Source organism: Filicampus tigris, chromosome 10 (assembly GCF_054856515.1).
Source record: "Filicampus tigris isolate MCC_2025a chromosome 10, RoL_Ftig_1.0, whole genome shotgun sequence".
NCBI classification, from domain to species: domain Eukaryota; kingdom Metazoa; phylum Chordata; class Actinopteri; order Syngnathiformes; family Syngnathidae; genus Filicampus; species Filicampus tigris.
Genome location: NC_141226.1, coordinates 4,094,171 through 4,119,397, shown reverse-complemented (window position 1 = coordinate 4,119,397; position 25,227 = coordinate 4,094,171). Strand labels below are relative to the sequence as shown.

Sequence of the window (25,227 nt, the reverse complement as noted above, 5' to 3'; positions counted from 1 at the left end):
TCTTTAAAGATGCAGATGGACTAGACATAAGAATAAGGAGATTATCCATTTTCTTTGCATCAAATCCAGATATGTTTTCTTCATTACATTAGGATGAAAAAAATATATGTCCAGATTGAGAATGTATACATATGCCACTGAGGCATGGGCTCTTCAATATGATGAGAAGTTAGAGTAGTTTCTGGAGGAGCACTTTTGCGCTTCTCAGCTCGCATGCTAAATTGCCTTTTTGGAACGTCAGTCAGCAGGGTCACCTTGATGGTTTTCTCTCAACTGCTAAGCTTTTTTCTCCCTTAAATGGACTTCAAGGCCATTTGTCGTTTTGAAAAATTGACAGGCAAAGTGGCACAGTAAGTGCTTAGAAATAATTCCAACTTAAGTGGTGTTTTTTTTTTCTTTAAAATATTTAAATATAGGTTGATGAGCTCAGTAAATGTATTCACATACTGCAATTATATTTTACAGAGGAGCTCAACTAATATGCAACCCTGCTATATTTTCAAGCATGTCCATGACACATTAGAATCCTTGTTAAATCTGCTAGACAGGAATATATGCATGATGTATGAACACATTATGAAAAATGCTGGGATGAAAGTAGAACGAGGATTAACATCTTTCCCACCCTCAATGTACATTTACTCTCTGTACACGTAGATTAAATTATTTTCCATATGCGTGCCTCCGCAGAAGAACAAATGGGTAAAGCAATGGGACACAACAGAAATAGTAATTGCTATTCATTGCAGAATAGGAAAAAGGCTTTGGTGTTTGTTTGGTTCATTGCACCAAGCGTGCTGCCTTTTGCGAGAGCTGACGTGCATGTTGAATTAAGTCAACATCAAGATGAGACCGTGTTACAGAAGAGCAGCAGTGCTCTTTGAATGCTTGCTTTGTTAATCACATTCTACATGGGAGCAATGCCCAAATGGGTGGGACAAGTTGCTGCAGAAGTCTAGTGTTCGTGGAAGAGGAAAAACATATTCAGGATTTAACATTGAATGTTGTTTTTTTATGTGGCACTGCAAGCTTACTGCATTTATAAAGTAATTACATGGCGCTCTATTTTTCAGCATTCTGGTGTCGTATGTGAACGAGTCAAAGCATTACGACTTTCTGAATAGTTTACATGTTAGGCTGTTATTTTTATGTTATTTGAATTATTTTTGTTTTCCAAATAACATTATACAGTACTATGATAACTAAGATGATAGCACATTACATTCATTTATGAGACATATTATCTACACATACACTCCACTACTGCAAAAGTATTGGAAAAGTGCAACCAATTTACATATTTTTATTGTTAACTGAAGTCATTTAGATTTGGCATCAAAAGATGTTGAATAATTAATACTACCGGTAAATTAATAACTGAACCTACAGTATAGTGGAATGAAGTGCATGAAAATAAAGGAAAAAGTATTAATCAGTTCCCATCAAACAGAATATAATTTGAAATGCTTCACTTAACTTTTCGAAGGAAGGTTCCATTTTCGCCATAGCTGAAGCCAAGCTGCTGCAGGCAAAATGTCAGTTAGTTGCAAGACTTTGCCTTTAAGCATGAACCGTAGTCCACAGTTTTTCTCTGGATTTTCTTTATTTATGTAAATATTGCAGCAAGTGTTGTTGTTATTGATTGCATTTGTATAAACAAATTCAGTTCAGGGCCAAGCTGGTCGCACCCGAGTGTTGTAAATGTCACTTTCTTCATTGTATCGCATAGATGCCCTTTCACACAGCAAGACAAAAAACAAAAACACAATCTACAACAACATGGTGAGATATACCTTTGGCTCAAATTAGTCATATGCTGGCTAAGTTTTAGCTACCAGAATTTGTCTCGAATTGGAATCATGAAATCTTTTCACAATACGACACAACACAGTGGTAGATTTCACCATAATATTATTATTATTATTTATTTGTTTTTACATTTTGAAAATCATAATCCCTTTGACAATTTTGAGGAAGTGTATATGTAATGTCAACCATTTGATGCACAATTTTAAAACAGTGGATATGCATGTATTAGGTCTGACTAAAATTCAGACCTGATTATTTGAAAGCCAGGTAAAACTGTTAACACATCATTACAATCAAAGTATCCAAATATGGCAAAAAGAAGGAAGAGGTGTTTGAAAAATAAAATTAAATAAATTAATACACACAGGAAGGAATAGTGTGAGCTGAAATGAACTCAGTCAACTAAAATATAAATAAAAACAGCAAGCAGCATCATATAATTAGCATTGCAGCAGTCGCACCTTTAGCTTATGAGTGACTTATCAGAAACTTTAGCTACTTACGATACAAAATTGTTTGGATAAGTAAAATGCACACTAAAATCTACATAAAATGCCTAAATTATCCAGTATCACAACCAAAAGATCAAAGGAGAATAATACATGAATAAGTACTGTATCACAGACAATAACGAGTCAATATGATAAACCTAGAAGCAGTCCTTAATAGTTCAGTACAATACAAGTCATCTCTTTCCTTCTCTGCAAATCATTTGCACTCTATAAACAATTGCCTCGACACACATTGATGAATTCGTTTTTTAAAAAACAACCTGCTTGAACCTGTTGTGAATGTGCTCATATTCAAGCCATGCATTCCAACTGCTCCCAATGTTTTGCTGTTGGGATTAATGTGCATAATCGCATTTACAGAAACTCGGCAGGATGTAGACTTGGAATTTCTAATCACAGTCAGTGGGGTCAGTCTCGTTGAGTCCCATAAACAGAATCCACAGTAACTGCTTGCACAGTCTCCTCTGATCTAAGCACACCTTGAAGCAGACCACTCCATCTTCCCTCTGTGGTCAGTAGCCCATATGTAATCGTCTTCCACGCAATTTGAAAATACTTATTACAGCCATAAATTATTACCTGCAGTGATGTATTGGTGGTCAAAGCTGGTGTTGGAGTGAGTGCTTGTTATACTAGACCGATTGACTATTAGACTGCTGTATTATTGGAACAGAACACAGAATTGCAGCAGAAAAACACCATATAATTAACACTGAAGCGTATATTTAGGACCTATATACAGAATTGTACTCATTTACAGTGAAATGATTGTCCTCCAGGGTTCATTTTTTTTCCCTCCTCATTTCCCCGTCTCATTAATTAAGCCTGAAATTGTGTTCTTTGAGTGTCCATTATTATTTGTTGTATTATCTTTTATATTACATTAAAATTGTTTAAAAAGTAAGATGCTATATTTTCTTTTTCTTTTTACTGACCATGAAAAAATGTTGAGTCAAAATCATACTCCAATACATCTTGATAAACAAACACTTCTTAAACATCAGCCATCAAGCAATGCCTACAGTCCGAAAAAAACTAAATATCTTCCCTGAAGTTTTAATGTGTTTTGTGTTTTTTGTGCTACAATGTTTCTGCCATGTGCACATATGCGGAGCGTACGTAACAAGACAGCTGTGATGTCAAGGCTAACTACATTTAACTTTGGCTAGGAACTTTTTATTTTCTTTAGCCACATTGGCTATAAGAAGTTTGATGGTGAATTTAATAGGTGTTTACCTTTGTGCCTTAGAAGCAGCAGCACAGCACATCCAGGATCCGGGAAGTTACATATGACTTACCAATAACACAAAATGAGAACCAGCAACTGATTTAAGTGTCCTCTAATATTTGTGAAATGAAATTTACCAGGACGAGCCATGCTGGAGTCTCAAGAGACGCTGCACTTCTGTGTAGCAGATGATGGAGAGTTCACAATTCCTTCACTTGAAACGGTCTCAAAATGTCCATCCAGAACATCTGTAAATCAAAATATTTGGCACATAAAGTTCAGAGTTCACTGTTACATGAAATGGGCCTGTAATGTAAAGGCTTCTTCATACTCCCGCAGAGTCCACAAGCACGTCACTGCGGCAATGCCACGCGTTTGCCTTTATACTCGCGCACAACCCACACGCATTGTTTTGAAAATGTGTTGCAGTTTCACTTCAAGTCGGGGGTCGTCGCTACGGCTGATACTGACTTGAACACCGCAAGGCGGAATTTCTTCTATCTTTTATGGACAATTCCGGTCTGCATTTTTACTGCCGAGCAATGATCAAAAAGACCACGACAACAATGGATATCGTGCCTGCTTCAACAGAGGGACCTAGATGACTCGCCGATGCATTTAATTGTATTGCAAAAACCATCTGGAAGGTGGCGGCGAAGGTGGTACGTGCGTGTGTAGGCTTCTTCACACACACATATCTGTGACGTTATACCGCCGCCGCTGCCAAATTAGTTTGATTCACAGCAGCGTGGTGGATGCCCTCCTCCTTGGTGACAAATAAATTGCCCTCAAATTACTGAGCCGGGAAAAAGTGTACGTCATGGCAACATGTGACATAATGGACCAATCACGAGAGAGAATGCGTGCATCGTCGTATACGCAATAACAATTTCTGACGTGTGCGCGGCATGTGTTGCAGACCTGTCGCCAACATGTCGCTCAGCACTCTGCTGAGCGACATGGATCTTACTGAATATTACAGTGTCTTCCAAAAAACAAAATACTTTCTGTAATAAATTATCTATCCTGTTGTATGAATTATTAGGTAGTGAGACTTGAAACAGGTCAACATTTTCAGGGAATTGTGGTCTTGAAAACCTGACTTGTTTTGTCATGTGAACAGTGTTAAATGCAATCGCATCGGGGCGGCACGGTCGTCGACTGGTTAGCATGTCCGCCTCACAGTTCAGAGGTCGTGGGTTCGATCCTGGATCCGGCCTCCCTGTGTGGAGTTTGCATGTTCTCCCCGTGCCTGCGTGGGTTTTCCCTGGGTACTCCGGTTTCCTCCCACATTCCATAAACATGCATCGTAAGTTGACTGGACCCTCTAAATTGACCTTAAGTGTGATTGTGAGTGCGGATGTTTGTCTCTGTGTGCCCTGCGATTGGCTGGCAACCGATTCAGGGTGTCCCGCGCCTACTGCCTGATGACAGCTGGGATAGGCTCCAGTGCGCCCCGCGACCCTTGTGAGGATAAGCGGTATGGATAATGGATGGATGGAATCGCATCGGGATAAGCTTGTTGCGTGGTCGTTGAAAGTTCAAAGGTCAAAGTTGAGCTGGATATCTTTTCCCCCCAAAAATGCTCAGAGGACCAGTGCTGTTTTTGGCAGGCATTTGAGATTTAGTCTTAGTCTTTTGGACGAAAATGCTTATTAGTTTTCGTCACATTTAGTAATTCCTACTAGTTATAGTTGAAGTCTAGTTTTAGTCGACGAAAACTTTAAAAGGTTTTAGTCTAGTTTTAGTCGACGAAAACTTAAAAAGGTTTTAGTCTAGTTTTAGTCGACAAAAAACTGTTTTCATCTAGTTTTTGTAAATTTAGTTGACAAAAATTCAAAAAGGTTTTGGTCCGTTTTAGTTAAAAATAGGCATACAAGGTTTCGTACATACATTTTTTAACTGATTTGTCAAAAAATGTAAGTCACTTTGGCGGCTAGCCGCATTGCTAAGGCTAAAAAGTCATTCAATATTTGTGAAATAAAAAAAACTCTGGATTCGCGTTTATTATTGTACACACACACACAAACACACCCCCACAAACACACCAACGCGGACCAACCGGTCCGTGGTAGAAAAATGGTTGGGGACCACTGCCTTTATATACTTTTAATATTTGACTTTACACACAAGTGAATGAATTGACATTAAACTTGACGTTAGCTCAACCAAAATAACTTATGCCTTAAATCAGCCCATTACGTTAGTTACGTGGAAAACTGTAAGCACAATGAAATTGATCACAAGGCGATTGTTGAATAACAGAGTGCAAGTAAATGCATACAGTATGTGTTAACAGGACGAGTTGGGACAAAATGAGCCCTCAGATGTGAGATTTGTCATTCTTTCCACTTAGTTTGTGGCCACATTCACCTTTACCGCTGTCTACAATGTTATTCTTTCTGCTGGGTTGTACAGAAAGTATGTCCATATATCTTTCCTTCGTTTCCGACCATCAAGCCCATTTGCTGTCACTGTCGCCATGGTCCGTCAAAGGAAAGCGTGTCAGTGTGCGTGAGCCGAGATCGCAGACCTGTTCGTGTTTTGTTGTGCCGGTGTGTGCAACGGTGTGTGCAACGGTATGTGCGATGCGTGCTGACCGGCGGTGGGCGTGCCCAAACAAGGATAGGTTGCGCTAGCATTGCAATTTTTGGAAAGATAGATTATTTGTACAATAGAAAGGGATGTCATAAATTTTGAACGTTTGACGGACCACATGCTAACAATTTCGTCCTGTCTCGTCTCGTCACCGAAAATTCATGTATGTCACCTCATGTTTTCGTCGTCAAAGAGCCACGTTTAGCTAGTCATTGTCTCGTTATCGTCATGAAAAAAAGGGGCATTAGCGAAATATTTTTGCCATCGTCATCGTTGACGAAAACAACACTGGCCTGCACCTCTTTGTCTATCCATACACCTGTTCGCTTTTCCTCTATTCTGAAAATATTGCGACGAGCGAGGACGCACAAACAACACCCCTCCCCAAGTCTGACCAACCAATCGCCATTCGTTAGCGCAGTCCACCCCCTCTAAAGTTCCAGATGGACATTGGGGAATCGCTCAACTCAATTTACCACAGTAAAAGTTCTTCAAAAGCTTACTGTGGTGTAAAAGGGGCTAATGTAAACAGTCACAATAACCTGTGTAACCAATTAAATGAAAATATAAACAAACATCAGTGCTAGGAAAATGACCAGCTGCTCAGCTGTCTGTGTGAAACAGGTTGTGGTTTGTTGCTGAGCAGTTATTAGTCGTGTTCGATGGGTTGTGGTGCATGAAGCCTGCGTGTTGTTGCAAAGTTTGTTGCAGACGTCGTTGCTGCTCACATGCTGTGTTGTCACGTGGTTGACTGCGTTAGTGGTGTGTACCTTGCTTACTAGCTTAACAAAACATGCTCTTGTGTCCTGTAATGTGAAAAAAGTCTCACCCCTTGGTGAAGCTTGTCTTCTGTCTGCATTGTCACACACAAAAGCCCAAGATAAGGCAAAACACATTATTCTTTGATGTTCAGTGGACTGAGGTATGTATGGTGTGGCCAACCAGGATATGCTGACGTCTCTCATTAGACTTAGACTTGACTTATTATTTTTGCCAAATTGAGGTTTCAGCTATTTTTGTCTGAATTGAGACTGTTTTCCCTAAGATCTGCATAGATGCATAGATTTGTGTTATATCAGAGACTTTCAATTTTCACGGTTTGACTGTTGTCAATGTGTCCTTTATCTTAATGTTTTCCTATTAAATTACATGTATTTTTAAGGGAAATTTAAATGAAAACAGTGATTACGGCTAAAGTTGTGTTACTGTATGTATTTTCATCACAAGATTGATTATCATGTCTGGAACTAACGCAGAATCCCCCGCATCCTGTCACAATGATATGTGTGTGAAAAAGATCATTTCTTTAGGGCACATTGTTGTGAGTTCTGTTTTACTGTGTTGTTTGGAAAATCAAGTATTTAATAGTTGCTGCTGTAGGAGTTGAATACAGATACACTTGAAACCCATGCCACCTGGTTTCAAAGCTCATTCCAGCATGTACTCCAATATGAAAATAGCTCCCAGTTTAAGGAACTGCTGTAGCTCAGAAATAAGTTGTGAGCCTGTGTTCTTTTCTCACATAAGTTGGGCCACACCCTCTGAGCGAGCCATCCCGAGACAAGTGAAGCCAATCATAGCCCTTTATCTAGCATGTAAAAGGATTTACATGATGACTAAGAGAAGAGCACTGCTGTACATCTTAATAAGCTACAAGGACGGCTGCCACTTAGAACTGTCCTGTTATTATTTTTTGTTTTATGCTGTCCCAAAGCAATGTTGGTAAAATCGGTAGCTCACAATTAACGATCAGAACTCCTTAATTTTTTTTTAATTGTACATTTCTGTTGTCTGTCTTCTTATCCTTGTCAACAACAAGCACAGTGAATGTATTATGCTACTGCAACATAATGCTTGTCGTATTGGAACTTCAATTAACAAGACTGCTCTATTTCACATTCAAGACAGTTCTTTATACCTAAATTTGAGCTGTCTCACTCGGCTTCTCTGAGAAATCAGAAATTAATTAAGCACAACATTCGACCATTAAAACAATATTTTTCATGTTCCAGAATGAAAGTAAAATACAATATAATTTGATGTGCAACACAAAATTAATATTAATATATATTTTTTTTTTTTGGGGGGGGGCGTGTACAACAGTACAAGTGCATGGGAAACATAAATAATTGTACATTATAACTGTGCATTAAAAATCAAATTTAACTTTAAAATTTAACTGCTACATACTGGTGTGTTAAACACTAACCATTTCAACATGATATTCGTGATTGCTAGTGCTGGTATTTTTGGGCTACTGTAAAATAAATCTTACACATTCCTCTCAGCGTGGACGAGCTCCCCTTAGGTACTCTTTCCTCATATGGTTTATCTGTGCTTTGCCATGTCTCTTTTTAAGTTTATGTGTGTGTGTGGTGTGTGTGTGTGTGTGTGTATGAGTGCAGGTGTGCTTGTGGATGTCTGTCTTTGTGTATATTGCGAGGGAGGGAGGGAAGGAAGGCGGGAGCGGGTTCTCTTTTTATGTTGTATTTTGACGTTTTTGTCGAATGTACAATATACAGCACTTTGAGTTGCATCCTATGTGTGAAAAGTGCTATATAAATCAAATTTGGTTTGATTTGATTTGATTTACACCCTTTTTATCTGCAAACAGGATATTGAGGTTCAGATTGCAAATAGCAACTAATCATTCTCAAACTGTAATTGCAATTTGAGGGCATATATTTACTTTCTTACATAGCAATAATTTAGATGACATTATAACCAGGTCCTTCTCCCTCATTCCTTTGTCAACTCACGTTCTAGTTAATAGTTTTTACGGAATTCAGGAACAGCTCTGAAGTCAATTTAGCTTATCGCCATGCCCTCTGGTGACCGAGGGCCACGTCAGTTGTTATCATTGTCTAAAAGGAACAGAGTTTACAAAGGGAATACACTTCAGGCATTTCAATCTTTGATACAAAGCTAAAGCACATGCATCATTTTGGTAGCTGCTCTTTTCTGAACAGTATTCGTACACAGTATGTATTAGGTATTGTACATTACATCTAACATTACATTTCCAGCGCGACTTGCCGACAGCGAGCCCGACACCACAGGGGGTAAGTGTCTGTCACAGTTGGCCGACGTCGGTTTGGTCTATCTAGGCCTTTAGAGATTGCATCTAACATTAGGTAGACCTGCACTGCATTGTTACTTCTTCTGTGTCAAATATTTATACACCTATTGCTGTGCTCTATTAATGTATACCTCCAATGCCCCGCACATATTAACGACACGAATGAGATACATCATACCATATGCATCATTTATGATGGGGTGGGTGTCAACATACGGGGAACTTGTGCATCCCACTTTTTCAGAGAGCATTTTGATTCCCTGCAGTTTTTTAATGTTTAAAAACAAGACATTAATATGTCAAAATCAATTATATAGATTTCCTAGCTCACAACTGTATGTAAAGGTAATTTTTAACGCATGCCCTACAATGCAATGTTAAGGCCAGCCAATCACAAACCTAATTTCATGTTGGCTCTGGATTGAATGCTGAAGCCACCCAATGACAAACATCCGAGGGCGGGCACAATGAGGGAGTCAGCATGTGTTCTTCATACACAGTTGGGAATTTTTAAAGAGAGCGTAGGTTTTCGAGTGTGTAGATAGACCGTGCACACTTAGTGGCAATAAACAAAAGTTGTCCTCCATGTTTGAAGACATTTTGGATTAAAAAAAAAAAAAGAGAATCTAAACTAGAGTGCAGTGTTGTGGAGGTTCTGTAAATTGATGATGACCTATGGCAGCACAACATGAAACATGACAAAACGTTTTTTAGTATTTTCTGTTTGGTTGTCTTTTGAAGACCACAAGATATTGCACTGTTGTTTCAAGTTCTATCAGTTGCAGCATATATTTGGTATTCATTGTTAAAGCAGAACTGCAGTAAAATGATATATTGGTGACTTTTTTGTTAATGCTGAGAGTGAGTTCTAGTCAATAAAGCTGCACTTTCCACATCCTTTTCTATTACAATATGCTACATACCTCCAAAGCTGGGTATTTTACTAAAAAAATGTGGTCTGTTTATCGCCTTCCGCCTACAGCCGGGATACCCTTCCGCCGTCCATTTATCCACCATTTTGTCCGGCCGGTAAAAATTGTAGCCGCCTATGGGCCGGTCCGCCTATGATTTTAAACGTGCTTCTATTAGCTTTTCTGGCTACATACTGCGACCAACTACCGCTAAACTTTGATCCGTCTATCCGTCTAATCCCCCCTTCCCAAAAAAACATGACAAAAAAGAAAACATGTAATATTTGAACAGATAGTGCACTATTACACGGTTATTTTGTGTATCTACATCATTCTGCCAAAGAGCTTTACAAAGCTTCACATGCACTTATTTTACTTTCAAACTTAAAACGCCCAAAGGTTTATGTTTAAAGGGACAATGTGTCAAATGTTTCGATTTTTCAATGATCATTTAAAAAAAAAAAACACTATTCATTTCAAAAATATGGGAAAAAAATATGCTCTATCAGATCAATGTAATTATTTTATATAATCGTAGGTGAAATAATCTCTAATTCTGCATTATATTATATTATATTAATTCTGCATTATATTAGTTGACCACTAGATGGCAACTGAATTCTATACATAGCTGACTCTTGTTTACCAATCATACTTCTTCTTCTACTCATAAACGCTGCAATGACAATGTCACTACCATCACTTACAGGCCAATACCAGCTGCTCACAGTACCACCACCCTCACTAGCTCCCCCTGCAGGCCCTCATTATCATTACCACTATCGGACAATTTTCCCATTGAAACCATCACCGGCAGACGCTTCCCTTGCACACACAAACAACGTGGTTTTAACAGTGGTAATCTAGTATATGTTAATACTGCTCATTCGTACCACCATGAGCGCACGTCCAGCACAATAATTAATCTGGCCGTGCTGAACGTGCGCTCCCTTTTAAACAAAACTTTTATCATAAACGACCTGATTTTAGACAATAATTTACATGGTATACTTTTGTCTGAGACATGGCTTGGTACAGATGCTCCAGTTGCTCTCAACGAGGCTTGCCCACCGAATTTTAACTTTTTATTTTCTACAAGGGATGGCAAAAGAGGAGGCGGGACTGCATCAATTTTTATTAATACTCTTTTATCAAAGGAGATCATTTTTAGCAGCTATTTATCGTTTGAACACCATGCCTTTGTTTTTAGCAGTCCCCCTATTCTCTGCATTACCGTCTATAGACCTCCCCATCATTCCACTTCTTTTATTACAGAATTTTCAGAATTCTTATCCATTTTATATTCCAGTTATAACAGAATATTAATAACTGGCGATTTTAATATACACATGGACAACATCTCGGACCCACTATCCAGAGATTTTTCAAACCTTTTAAACTGCTTGGATTTTAAACAGCACGTCTTGCAGCCAACTCACAACAGAGGACACACCCTGGATTTGGTTATAACCTATGGCTTGTCTGCTGGTGTGTCCTCTGTTGTTGACTTGGCAGTGTCAGACCACTACTGTGTCTATTTTAACATCGCCAGTTTTAACCATCTAGCAGTCCCGGTCAGAACAGTGAAGAAACGCTACCTATCTTCGGAGGTGGCAGCAAATTTTATCGAGATCTTAAAAAACACTCCTGCTGACATTTTACCTGCACCCTGTGATCTTATTGTTGACAATTTTAACCTACATCTTAAATCATCATTAGATTCAGTAGCTCCACTTTTAATTAAAACAACAAAAACAAAGACTGTACCCCCGTGGAGAAACAATGCTATCAAAATATCAAAGAGAAAATGCAGGAGTGCAGAGAGGAGGTGGAGAAAAAGTAAACTTACAGTACACTATGAAATTTTATGCGAACAACTGAAATCTTACAATAAAACAGTAAAACTGGCAAGATCTTCCTATTTCTCAAACCTCATTACAGTCAATAAAAACAACCCCAGGGTTCTCTTCTCCACCTTTGAACTTTTAACTAGTTCTGATTTTAATAAGTCCCCACAGAGACCAACAGATGCTCTCTGTGAGGACTTTGCAGACCACTTCAGAAGTAAAATCGATGACATAAGATCCAGTCTTTTAGCCCGTCAAAACACAAGTTTTAATAAACCCGGACAATCATATTTACATGAGGAAACACTGGAAAGTTTTGCCCTGGTTGATGCAAGGACACTTGTTCGAGTTTTCTCCCAGGTAAACCCAACAACCTGCCTTTTGGATCCAATTCCCACATTTCTTTTTAAGACATTTTATGGATTTTTTGAAGAACAAATTTTAAATATAGTCAATTGCTCTCTTCAGACAGGCGTCTTCCCAGCTGCCTTTAAAACGGCGGTGGTGAGGCCCCTTCTGAAGAAGAGCGGTTCTGACCCGAGCGTTTTTAATAACTACAGACCCGTATCCAACTTACCGTTTTTAAGTAAGATTTTAGAAAAACTGGTTTTCATCCAGTTGAATCATTTTTTAAATACAAATAATATTTTGGAGAAATATCAATCTGGTTTTAGGATGAACCACAGTACGGAGACTGCTCTTTTAAGGATCTTAAATGATATTAGGTGCACTGCAGACGTGAGAAAACTCACAGTCTTGGTGCTACTGGATCTAAGCGCTGCTTTTGATACAGTAGATCACCAAATTTTATTAAATAGACTTAAAAATCTAGTGGGCATCTCTGGTACTGTTTTTGACTGGTTTTATTCCTATCTCACAGACCGATATTTCTTTGTAAGTATGGATACTTGTTCCTCTAAAACTCATGAAATTAAATGTGGGGTTCCTCAAGGTTCGATTTTAGGCCCCTTACTTTTTAATCTTTATATGCTTCCCCTCGGGGATGTCATCAGGGGACACGGCATCAGCTTTCACAGCTATGCTGATGACACGCAGCTGTATATTGCCGTGTCTCCTGATGACACAGGACCCATTGATACCCTTTTAAATTGCATTTTAGATATCAAGTCATGGATGGCAGATAATTTCCTACAGCTCAATGAGGACAAGACTGAGGTCTTAGTTATCGGTCCCGAAGGTCAGAGAGAGAAGCTTTTACCAAAACTACACATTTTTAATCCCTCACACTGTGTGAAGAACCTTGGCGTCATTTTTGACTCTGAGCTCAGTTTTATTCCTCATATTAAAAATGTAACCAAGATTGGTTTTTATCACCTTAAGAATATCGCCAGAGTCCGCCCGTTTCTCTCTCAGGCTAACACGGAAGTGCTGATGCATGCCTTTATTTCCTGTCGTTTAGATTACTGTAATGCCCTGCTCTCTGGCCTCCCGAAAAAGAGCATTTCACCACTGCAACTACTGCAGAATTCAGCCGCTCGGGTGCTGACGAGAACCAGAGGGCGGGAGCACATTACGCCAGTTTTGAAATTGCTGCATTGGCTCCCTGTGTGTTTCAGGATCGATTTTAAAGTACTTTTATTAGTTTATAAATGTGTTAATGGTCTTGGGCCATCTTATTTATCTGATTTGCTTTTATCATACCAGCCCTCGCGGATCCTGAGGTCCTCTGGCGCCGGCCTTTTATTTATTCCAAGGGTGAGGACCAAAATGCATGGCGAGGCTGCATTCAGCCATTTTGGTCCTCACCTTTGGAATAGCCTGCCAGAGGATGTCAGGTCTGCAGAGACTGTTGATATTTTTAAGAGGAAGCTCAAGACACACCTTTTTAGTTTGGCTTTCAACAACTTTTAAATAATTTATCTTTTCTTTTGATTGAAGATAATTCTATGTTTTGCTTTGAATGTTTTAAAGCACTTTGAGTTGCATTTTTATGTATGAAAAGTGCTATATAAATAAAATGTGATTGATTGATTGATCGTCCTTTTAAAATGTTTTTTTTTGACAGGATCCCCTCTTTTCACAGTTTAAGCTGCTTGACGACTCCATCTCCGTTATTCTTCGTCTTCTTCTTGATACACATGCTGTGTGTGCTTTAATTGAACAAATAAAAACGTGGGACAACTGTGAGCTTGTAGCTTTTTTTTTTACTCCTGCTTGAATTCCAACAGCGCATCTACAATGCCTCACATCAGGTCTGTGACCAAAGATCGTCAGTTACCACCAAGATAATTCAGTGTTGTGTTATTTCGTTTACAATAACCGTTTCAAGAACGGTCACAGAGTTGTTCAGAAACCACTCCTTTGTTATTTTAGCTTTGTGCTTCAGGTCATTGTCCTGTTGAAAGGTGAACATTCGGCCCAATCGGAGAACCTGAGCACTCTGGAAGAGGTTTTCCTTCAGGATATCTCTGTACTTGGCCGCATTCATCTTTCCTTCAATTGCAACCAGCCGTCCTGTCCCTGCAGCTGAAAAACACCCCCACAACATGATGCTCCCACCATCAAGTTTCACTGTAGGGATTGTATTGGGCAGGTGATGATATACGCCGAATGGAGCGAATGGGCGGATTTTCGGTGCTTCGCTCCGCGTCCCACCACTCCAAACGCATCATTCGCACCGGCCGCACGCAAACGCGCACGCCCGCGCGAACTACATTGACTCCAATACAAACGCGCCACCAGAAACTCTCTGTCAGGTTCACACCAAGTGAGACATTAGTAAACAACGCACAAAATGAGGAGAGAAGTCACTCAACAAAATATTGTCATTTTACTTGCGCGTGGAGAGCGATGGGAACTACCACAAGAGTTCCTAGCAACCCTCTGATAAGCACCTCCGCCTCCTCGCTTTTATTTTCTTAGGAGTCCCTGATTACAAAGGGATCCCAACTCTAAGGGAAAGGGGGGCGAAAGCAGTTGGGACATTCTGAGTTTGGTATGTCTATGTGTGTGCGTGTGTGTGTGAGTCATCATTATACATGTCTGAAAGCAATAAGGTACGCAAAGCAAGCTGGGCCTACATCAGAACAAGGCTAAAGATGAACATCTATTCCTACAAGGCCAGATTAGTACGAGGCTAACGTCTAGACTACAACAAGGCTAAAGCCAGTCTTCTATTCTGCATAATTTAAATGTGGGACAGCAAGCATGATAACATACAAATTATTATACATTATTCTTACATTCCCCCGTCTGTCCTACATTTGCACAAATCCTCATATCATTGAATAGACCCACCAAAAAGGCTATAACCCAACGAATCGTTCCCATGAAAACAAATGTAGTCATACACGAGGTTGTCAGTTTAATGTAATCTGATCATAACCTCCAAGATCGGGAAATAGATCTGGAAGAGAAAACAAAATGCCATCAAGAGCAAGTGTCATCATTACCCCCATCTGCACAACAATGGATGGACTTCATTCAATTTGAACCAACGGAATTGGTGTGAACGTAGTGAGGACGGATGATAGGCTGGCGATCTACCCACAATGACTTTGCGATCGACGTAATGGGCACCCCTCGTCCATAGCATGGCTGGTAAGAAAGGGCCTAAAAGAAGAAAAACTAATGACATGGCCTCCTTCTTCACCTGATCTGAATCCCATAGAGAAGCTGTGGTCCCTCATCAAATGTGAGCTTTACAAGGAGGGAAAACAGTACACCTCTCTGAACAGTGTCTGGTAGGCTGCGGTTGCTGCTGCCTGCAATGTTGATCGTGAACAGATCAAAACACTCACAGAATCCATGGATGGCAGGCTTTTGAGTGTCCTTGCAAAGAAAGGCGGCTATATTGGTCATTGATTTGTTTTTGAATGTCAGAAATGTATATTTGTGAATGTTATATTGGTTTCCCTGGTGAAAATGAATAATTGAAATGGGTACATCTTTGTTTTTTGTTAAGTTGCCTAATAAATATGCACAGTAATAGTCACCTGCACACACATATGTCCTCCTCAAATAGCTAAAACTAAAAAAGCCCCACTCCAACTCCCAAAAATACGAATATTAATGAGTCTTTTGGGTTCATTAAGAACATGGTTGTTGGACAATAATAAAATTAATCCTCAAAAATCAAAAATGGCCTAATAATTCTGCACTCCCAGTATATATGTGTATATATATATATATATATATATATATATATATATATATATATATATATATATATGTGTATATATATATATATATATATATATATATATATATATATATATGTGTATATATATATATATATATATATATATATATATACATCTGATATTCGCAAAACATAGTGCCAGTTCTACTGTAGAAGTCGATCACACTAAGTGCTCTGCCAATCAATTAGTGAATGGAAAATGTGATGAAAGTTAGATATTTTTTCCCCATACGGTTGGCTTCATAAAGCACGATATGGGGGCTGCTTTAATTTAGTTTCAAAGAAAATTACACTTCTATAATGGCAGAGCCAATCTGCATTCAGATAATGCACTCTAATAATACAAAGAAATCATATTGCTTTGATCTCATTTAATGTTGCAAAGGGGGCATTCTATCTTCCCTTTCTCCTCAATTTTCAAGCTGTCCTCCTTTTTTGTATTTTCTTTCCTATTGCTGTCTTTACCTGTCGTGCTTTCTTTGTTCTACTGCCTAACTCCAGGTTGCACACTGCATGTCTAACGGCTATGAATTCGGCATCTCATTAGCTCATGTGGTAAATTAGCCCAGCAGTTTATGAAAATCGCCTTGTCCCTTGTTGGCACAACATTTGAATGAAGGTAAATCCAACTGAGGCTATTATATTTGGTTGTGACCATCAACCAAATTTTCTGTAAATCTTCTTTCTTTTTGTCTCCCTCTCCCCCTCTCTCTCTTTCTCTCTCTCTCACTCACACACACACACACACTCACACGCAACACACACACACACAAAAGTGTTTTGTTTGTAAACATGGTCTAATCTCGATAAGAGTTATTGCTATTATCCAAGAGACCACTGTGTCCTTTGCCAGTAATCACTATAATGGGTTATCTGACAAAGAAGACAAAGGAGATACGGTACACATTTCTAGTGTGGAATAAAGTAAATTATGTTTATGCATGAACTTCTCATCATGATGTTGTCAGCTTTCACTATGAATACCTCGAGACTCTTGCCACAGTAGATCTTTTAACTTTTTTTTTTAAATATGGTCACAGTGCACTCATATGTACACACACACCAATTTGATCAGTATACTGTGCACACGACATTTTCCATACTTTCTCCATCCAAAGTATGATGTTTTTCTAGTACTTGGTAAATCATTTTTAAGCAGATAATATTACTGTTTTTACTGTATCAATGAATTAAACTTCTGATAAATAAAGATGGGAACATCTGACATTAAACACAAATTGTGACCATCATTATAATGCATGGCATCGATGCACTTCACTCGACTTGATTTCAGCCAGCATCAAAGGATGAACTATGTTTTGCCTTGTGCTATACTTTTTTAATGAAAGAAGAACCATCAAGGGATGTTCAGACGAGAAGTAGAACAAGAAAAAAGAAAATGCACAAAAAACTGCAGTGAACTAAGTGGATGCTCATTCAAAGCAGTACAGACACTGCTGATGTCAATTACATTTGTCTGACATTACAGAATATTTTAGTGGCTTGCCAGTCGATGCATGTAGATGATTGAGCGGAAGCGTTTGATATATTAACCGATGTTTAGCGTGATAACTATTCCTTATTCCATTTTGATAAATTGTTGGCTTCCTCTTTTGTTTGCTTGTTCAATCTCATTTTGTATCGACCAGCTTTTTGCAAATGAGAGACTTTAATTTGTCTCTTGTATGAATATTCAAGATTCAAGTCTGTTTTGTGCATATTGAAGATAAAACTTCTTTGTTTGCTTGCACTACTAGCTGCCTTTTGCTATCAAAAAGTAGACTTTCTGTTTCAAAGTATGTGCCTGCTGTATTTTAACATTTTACATTACATTAGTGTTTGAATTAATTTTGCAACTGTGTTCATATTTTAAAAGAAAGGTTATCAGGGCTATAACATTTATTACTCATCTTCATTTGTTATTGAAGTCAAGAGTGTGTTTAAAGAGTATATTATTGTTTTTCATTTTTAGTTAAATATAATTTTGACATTACTGTTAAAACATTGCCTGTATGGTTAATACATTATTTATGATGGACAGCCTTGACTCTGGAGCAAATTATTCAAAATATTATTTCATTGCAATGGGAAAGTGGGAGTTTTGACAACAAATTGACCCCTCCGTGCGTCGTCACCTTACTGTGGTTGGAGGTGTTTGTGTCTCCCAATGATCCTCGGAGCTACTGTATGTTGTCTGAGGCTTTTTGTCCCTGGCAGGGTCACGCATGGCAAACAGGTCCTAAGTGAGGTTTCGTTATGCTAATGATACAGACTTAGATGTCCCTTAGATGTCATGGTCCTTTCAAATTTTTTCACATTCAACCGCATTTGGTGTGTGTTTTCTCCCGGTTTTATTTTGTCATGGTTCTTGCCACAAGCTAGCATATATGGAAGCCATTTCATCGCGTTCAATCACGTCACATCCCAGTGTGTGACGGTTTACGCACCCGCCGCAACAAAGTGTGCTGCATCGGTCTTCCTTTGGAATTTAAGAAATGTGAATGATCCCATCCGAATGTGACAGGCTCGGAAGAAATATACTGTACTGGCATCTGTGGTAGAACATGGGCTGAACCGTAGTGTGCCTTTGTGGGGAATAAAATGGCCAAAAATCACACGCTATATTTCAGGCAAACGGGGCTCCATAGCCGCTGGAAACAATTGTTGCGAAATGTTGTAAAAAAAACACACACACAAAAGCCAAGGAAAAATTAAAACGCATGCGGAGTCACCCCTTTGATGTTTTCTGAACACACATTGCTGGTTTCTGGTTTGTGGGACCTCAATTCTTAATTTTTTTTCCAAACACTTTTTCTGACTTGTAACATCTTTTTGACAAATACATTTATAGTTTTCACTGTTTTTATTGCAAACCTCCGACTTTGTATTAAGCACATGTCAAGAATTTAGAATTTATTTAAAATTACCTATTTTATGCATTTAACAATATAGTTCAAATTCCTTCCAAAGGCAGACGTACATCTTCAGTAGCTGTCTTTTGAAGCGGCGAGAGGATTCATTGTGGACTTGTGATTGCACTCTGTGTAATCCCTGTTTGAATTTATGACTTTCCAGTCGATGCGCTGACTGCTCTTGGAGTAGGAACCTTGATAAATCTTTGCAAGTCTCTATGCGTACAACACTATCTTTCACAAAGCTTTTTCATGCATTTGAAATGTTTTTTTTTTTTTTTTTTTGACAGCATGCATCATGAATATTTGTAACATTTAGGGAAGCTATATGGTGTGCTGGCGTGTGAGAAATATTGTCTTTATCCGTGCTTTTAGTTGAACTACGCCATCATATATTGGATCTCTCATTTAGTCAAGCACTTGATGAGATGGAGAAGGAGAGTTACATCGTCTTGGTCTGGCTACCTTGACATAGATATGTGTATGAAGTATTGGGGGAATGGGGTAATATTGGTGGTGGGAGTGCAGGATGGAAATATCATCTTTCAAAATGATAAACAACAAACTTTGTGGCAATGTGAGCTAACTAATACTGAGTCATGTGGAGTCATGCTCTTTTCACACAATTCTACTTGTATGTATAATTCATATTGATAATTTAAACAATGTCTAAACATAGGATAATTTGGATTTCATCTTATAGTAATAATGTGCATTAAACATGCAACATATGAAACTGCATATGGTTCTCAAGTATTAATGGATTCTAACAACACATAGTAACTTTACTGGCATTGCAAACATGTCTCAATGCCACATTTATCGACATGTCATTTATCTTACTGAATCATTTGACATGGGAGGAACAATCCGTTTTATTAGTGCGCATATGATGACAATGTTATTTTTAATGTTGTGTTGTTTTTTTCCACAGAAATATGTTCATTCGCTCTTCCAAGAATTTCAAAAGCAAACTGGACACTATGTTTTTGATGTCAGTTTCTGTGATACTTGGAAATGCATGTTGCCCTCGAGGGCACTGTTAGCATATGTGCTGTATAACTTGACAGTAGCTACGTTTACAGTACTTGGACACTCTTCTGCCCTGACCTTGTGTGGATCTGGGGACATGGTGTAGCCAGCGAGCTAAACAGTTTTCCAATAAAGACTCAAAAGAGGAGAATCCAACTTCGCACTTTTATGGAAGTCTTTTTTTGTGAAACTGTGAACAATACAGATAAGGACAAAGAAAAAGAAAGTGGATGAGTAAACAAATCTAAATATATAGATGCAAAAATAGACCTGTACACTAAACAGTTACTGGATTAAATGATCATTCAAGATACATTCAACTACAAAAAAGATAACACAAAATACAATGGTCTGAATGGCAATCATCTTAAATGTAGTAAAGAAGCCTGTAAAATAAGAATGTCCATGGACCTAATGAACATACTGTAAACAAACATGTTTAATTGTATTTGTAATCACAGATTGTGACAAAGAATGAGCTAAATCAAGGAATATGCATATTGATGAAATTAAACACTTCTTCACTAACGTGTGGCTGTTCAAAATGGCTTCTGTGTTAAAAGTAGGTGCTTCAACCACTTTCGCTTTGGGGTCAATGAGGTTACATCTATTGTAATGTCTGGGGCCAGAATAGACACATTTATTCTGATTAGAAGTTTGATCAGAATAAAAATGCTTAATGTACACACCCAATTCTGAATATTTTGACCCGATTGAGCCCATTCCAATTAAGATTTATTCAGAACGAGAGGGGTGGTTTATGTCGATTGATAATCCGATCGGCATGCATGAAAACACTTATTCCGAAATTTCGGAACAATCCGTCTTTACCACAAATGTCTGTGCGTCAGTATACACTTTTCTGTTATTCGTAAAGCTAGTGAGTGAGCTAAACACATGACAGGCGCAAGACCGAACTGGTACATTTGCAGCTCCATTAGGAAGTGTTAATTGCGCAAACGGGAAAAATATGCAAAACAACACTAATGTTTAAAGTAGAAATGGAAGGAGTGATGTTTTGTTGACACGGATGTTGCTATGGTTTCTCCTTCTACTACTACTTCTGGCTTATTTGGTCAATCTGCGCGTGTCAATTTATTCCGAAACTGATGCATGAACAAACAAGTCCTAATTGGATCAATATTTCTAGTGTCTATGAAAACAGTGCATCTAATCATAATTTTAATCCAAACTCTGATCGGATTAAAGACATTTTGCCCATGTAAACGTAGCCAGTGACTGATGGACTCTTGCAGATGTGCATCAATAAATCATGTTCTATTCATAATACAACACTGGAATACTAATTTTCAGACCAGGTACTTACAAGCAAAATGTTGGCTAACCTTGCCTTATTTGCAAGAGCAGCCCTGAAAATAATTGGATTTAGATACTAGCTCCTCACTTGCTCTTAATGTTACATTTGTGGTATGTGATGAGCCGTTGACTGTATTTCAGTGGAGTCCACTGTCATTGTTTGTGACAGTGTAAAAACAGAGTAGAAAGTGTCTTTATCAATTAATCTCTTCTACACTAAATTAAATCCACTTCTTATCTTTTGTGCACCTCAGAGATTTCTGGGAACTCAGAGGACATCCCTTTGGTGCGATGGAGGCAGCAGTGGCTGGAGAATGGTACTTTGCTCTTTCACATACATCATCAGGATGGCAGCCTAAGCCTCCCTGAACCAACAGAAGATCCAGCGAACACTTCTGCAAAGGAGGAGCTCCGCATCCTGCATATCTCAGTGATGGTAAAGCTCTTTTTATTTGCAGAGGGAAAATACCTTTCTCTCTGTTTGCGATCTTCCATTACAAGTGGAAACAATAGATCTTTAGTACAACACATTGAATTGGTTGGTGGCTTTATATAGACCTGAGTTTTTTCAGTTGTCATTCAATCTTTATCTTAAATTAATTGAAGTTAGGTGCACTTGTGATTAGCATGTCTGCTGCACAATCAGGAGATCTGTGTTCAAAGTCCATAGGAAGTTGTGGAGGTTAAATGTTCTCCTTTTGCCTGTCAAAATAAACATCAGGTGCCACAGAAGCTGTTTCAGATGAAATAGCACACCCTTTTTAAATAAATATGTGACTATTTACTTTGATCATACGGTAAGAAACAAATAAGTCCAAGTGATTTCCCATTGGACCTTTAGCTGTGGGTTCTGTCTCACACTCTGTTAGCTGTCTGCAGTAAATGTTTATTTATTGCATATCTATATAAGATCAAACTCAAAGCAGAAAAAATATGTTCCCAGTGCCTGAGTTGTTTATGTTTGAACACATTTGTGAGCATGGTGTTAAGGCTATCCTGCTGTTTTGCCACCTGCCACAATGCATGAACTCGCACCACATGTAGTGTGGGACGGTCACAAATAAAAATAAAAAAAAGTTGGATTATGTTTTTATTTTTCAAGATCTCAACGTCTGACTGTATGATTTGTGCCCCTTTTATGTCAGAGATGTGTCAATGAACACATTCATTGATATACTTACATAGTTCACATTGTCGATTTTGCAGGTCTGCTATGTATCAAACCTTATCTCTTATGTCGACACTGTACAAAATGAATCCTGAGATTGCACCGCTTTCTGATCTTGCCCAGGGAAATGTAATTTTAATAGATCTTACATATTCCACATCCAGTCCCAATGCCCTTTTCCAGCCCAAAGACATTGCAGTAGTGCTTTGATGGATGTTCTGTATTTGCAGACATTGAAAACATATTATAGCTGCATATAAATGTGATTAGTCAGCTTGAAGAGAATTTTGCCAGGAGCCACATCTCCTGAAGAGCGGAATGGAAATCACGCTTTGACACATGTTGACCCTGAGACAAACACCTGACTTTGACCCTGGAATGTTTTGCAAGGTGAACAACAACTTAATAAACTTAAATGGTGACAAAAGTTTAATGTTTAAATGAGGTGTCCTGGGTGCGATTCTGCTTCTTACATCTTTGATTTTCCTCCGTTTCCAGATTTGTATTCTTCTCCCTTTTGTTGTCCACAGTCTATTGACCTCGGGCTTGTGTCATACTGCCCCCTGCTCTTCTAATTCCTCAGCCAGAAACACCTGCCATGCTGCCGACAGGGTGTTTTCATAAAGGTGTGGGTTGAGAGGATTAGTATGCAAATATGAGCAGACCATGACAACAGATGGAAGCAATGTCGTTTTGCTGGGCAGAACCCTCTGCAGCCTGCTGCCCAACTGGAGGCCCTGACCTATAAATCCCAATTCATGTTGTGTTAAAGCTTCTCGTGGATTAAAAAAATCTCCTGCAAAGGCTGTTTCATGGGTCTTTTAGCTGAAGCTCACACCTGCCACCCACAATGCATTGTCCTGAACATCAGCCTTGACTTAATAATAATTTGTCTGTCTGTCTGCCTGCCTGTTCATCTGTCTGTATTGGGGACTGCTCTAGCCAGTGTGCTTTTGACTCCTTCATTTAAGATCTTACAAAAGTTTGCTTAGCATAAAAAAATTGTTCAATGAATAACAATAGCTTGATAGAAACACATAGGGCCTGACTTACTCAAGGTTTGCAAATGTAAAAAATAATGCAAATTTGCTGATTTTGCATCTTCAAATAAAGCGTCTCAAAGGCTGCACATTTAACAATGACTGCATTACTATGGTGAGGAGGAGGCGCAGGCAAAATGAGAAGTGTCTGGGAGAACTTATCTTTTCCTAATCATTTTTAAATGCCAGAAACAAAATTTATCATAACATTTTATCTATCCAGCTTTGCATTTTTCGAGCTTCTGAATGATCTAAGCACAGGTGACATCAATTTGTGTGGCGCGGGAAGGCAAATCACTTGTGTTGACTTGACAGGTTTCTTTGAAATTGTCTTCACTATTAACACAACATATGAGATATTGCAAGCATTTGTTACTAATCCCTCCTTTAAAATACATTGAAAAATACAGTGGTACCTGTACTTACGAACGTCTCTTCATACGAAGTGTTCAAGTTACGAAACGCCTCAACAGGAAAATATTGCCTCTAGTTACGAAAGAAATTTCAGGATACGAAAGGTAAAAATACAGTATGGGCTGCTACTCGCAGCTCCAGGGTTTCCTGAACGCATCATACTCATAGATAGTGTTCCGATAGTTTTACATGAATTAGAAACGAGGAAATGAAAAAAAAGGAGCAAATTGGTTTTTTTGTCCATACAAACAAAGCAACAGATAATAGAAAAGTATGAAAAAGGGATGCGTTTGGGTGATCACGCCAAAGAATATGACCTAAACAGTCGCCACATTATCAGTTCTTTTCAAAACGCCAGGCAAAAAGCACTTCTGAGAGAGAACATGAACCAAAGAGGGCAAAAAGTGACGAGGACAGCAATTATAAGGTAAACGACCATAGTTTTTTTTATTATTTACTCTATTCTTTGTATTTTACATTATGCACAACTCTCATTTATTGTGCAATAATCTAATTGTAACATATATTTTTTACACGTTTTGATGCAATTTTATGCTTTATAAAACATGTATGTCTGAATATTGGGGGGCTTGGAACGGATTAGGGCATTTACATGGAAAACACGTCCCTACTTACCAAATTTTCTACTTAAATAATTTCCTCCAGAACCAATTAGTTTCGTAAGTAGAGGTACCACTGTAGTTGAACAAACTACTTACTGGCTTCTGATTTCAAAATTAGATATCCATCAATTTGTTGTGTATATGTGAGAATATGTGGTGATCATACATTTATACGGGTTCACAGTTGTCACGGCCCTCCAGGGGACACCATAACTACGATGTGGCCCACGACAAAAACTTGTTTGACTCTCCTGATCTAATGCCTGACTTGGATACAACCACAAGACAGAGTCATGCCATACCACTGTGAACCCATATGAATGTATGATCGTCACATATTCTCACATATCCATCAATTTGTTGTGTATATGTGAGAATATGTGATGATCATACATTTAAATGGGTTCACAGTTATCATGGCCCTCCAGGGGACACCATAACTACGATGTGGCCCCCGACAAAAAGTTGTTTGACTCCCCTGATCTAATGGCTGACTTGGAGTGAACCACAAGACAGAGTCATGCCATACCACCATGACCAACCCTCTTTTAAACCTGCATTTTTTTTTTTTTTGT

The 25,227-nt window shown here is 38.6% G+C and overlaps 1 protein-coding gene across 7 annotated transcripts in view; it reads left to right on the top strand.

Moving 5' to 3' along the window:
* The window catches only part of astn1 (astrotactin 1), a 454,796-nt gene that overhangs the window by 61,107 nt on the left and 368,462 nt on the right, over nucleotides 1-25,227 (top strand). For all 7 annotated transcript variants that reach the window (XM_086042243.1, XM_086042247.1, XM_086042246.1 and 4 more), the window contains exon 2: nucleotides 21,662-21,843. In XM_086042243.1, coding sequence (XP_085898369.1) covers nucleotides 21,662-21,843 — 182 coding nt within the window. The remainder of the gene's footprint in view (nucleotides 1-21,661; nucleotides 21,844-25,227) is intronic.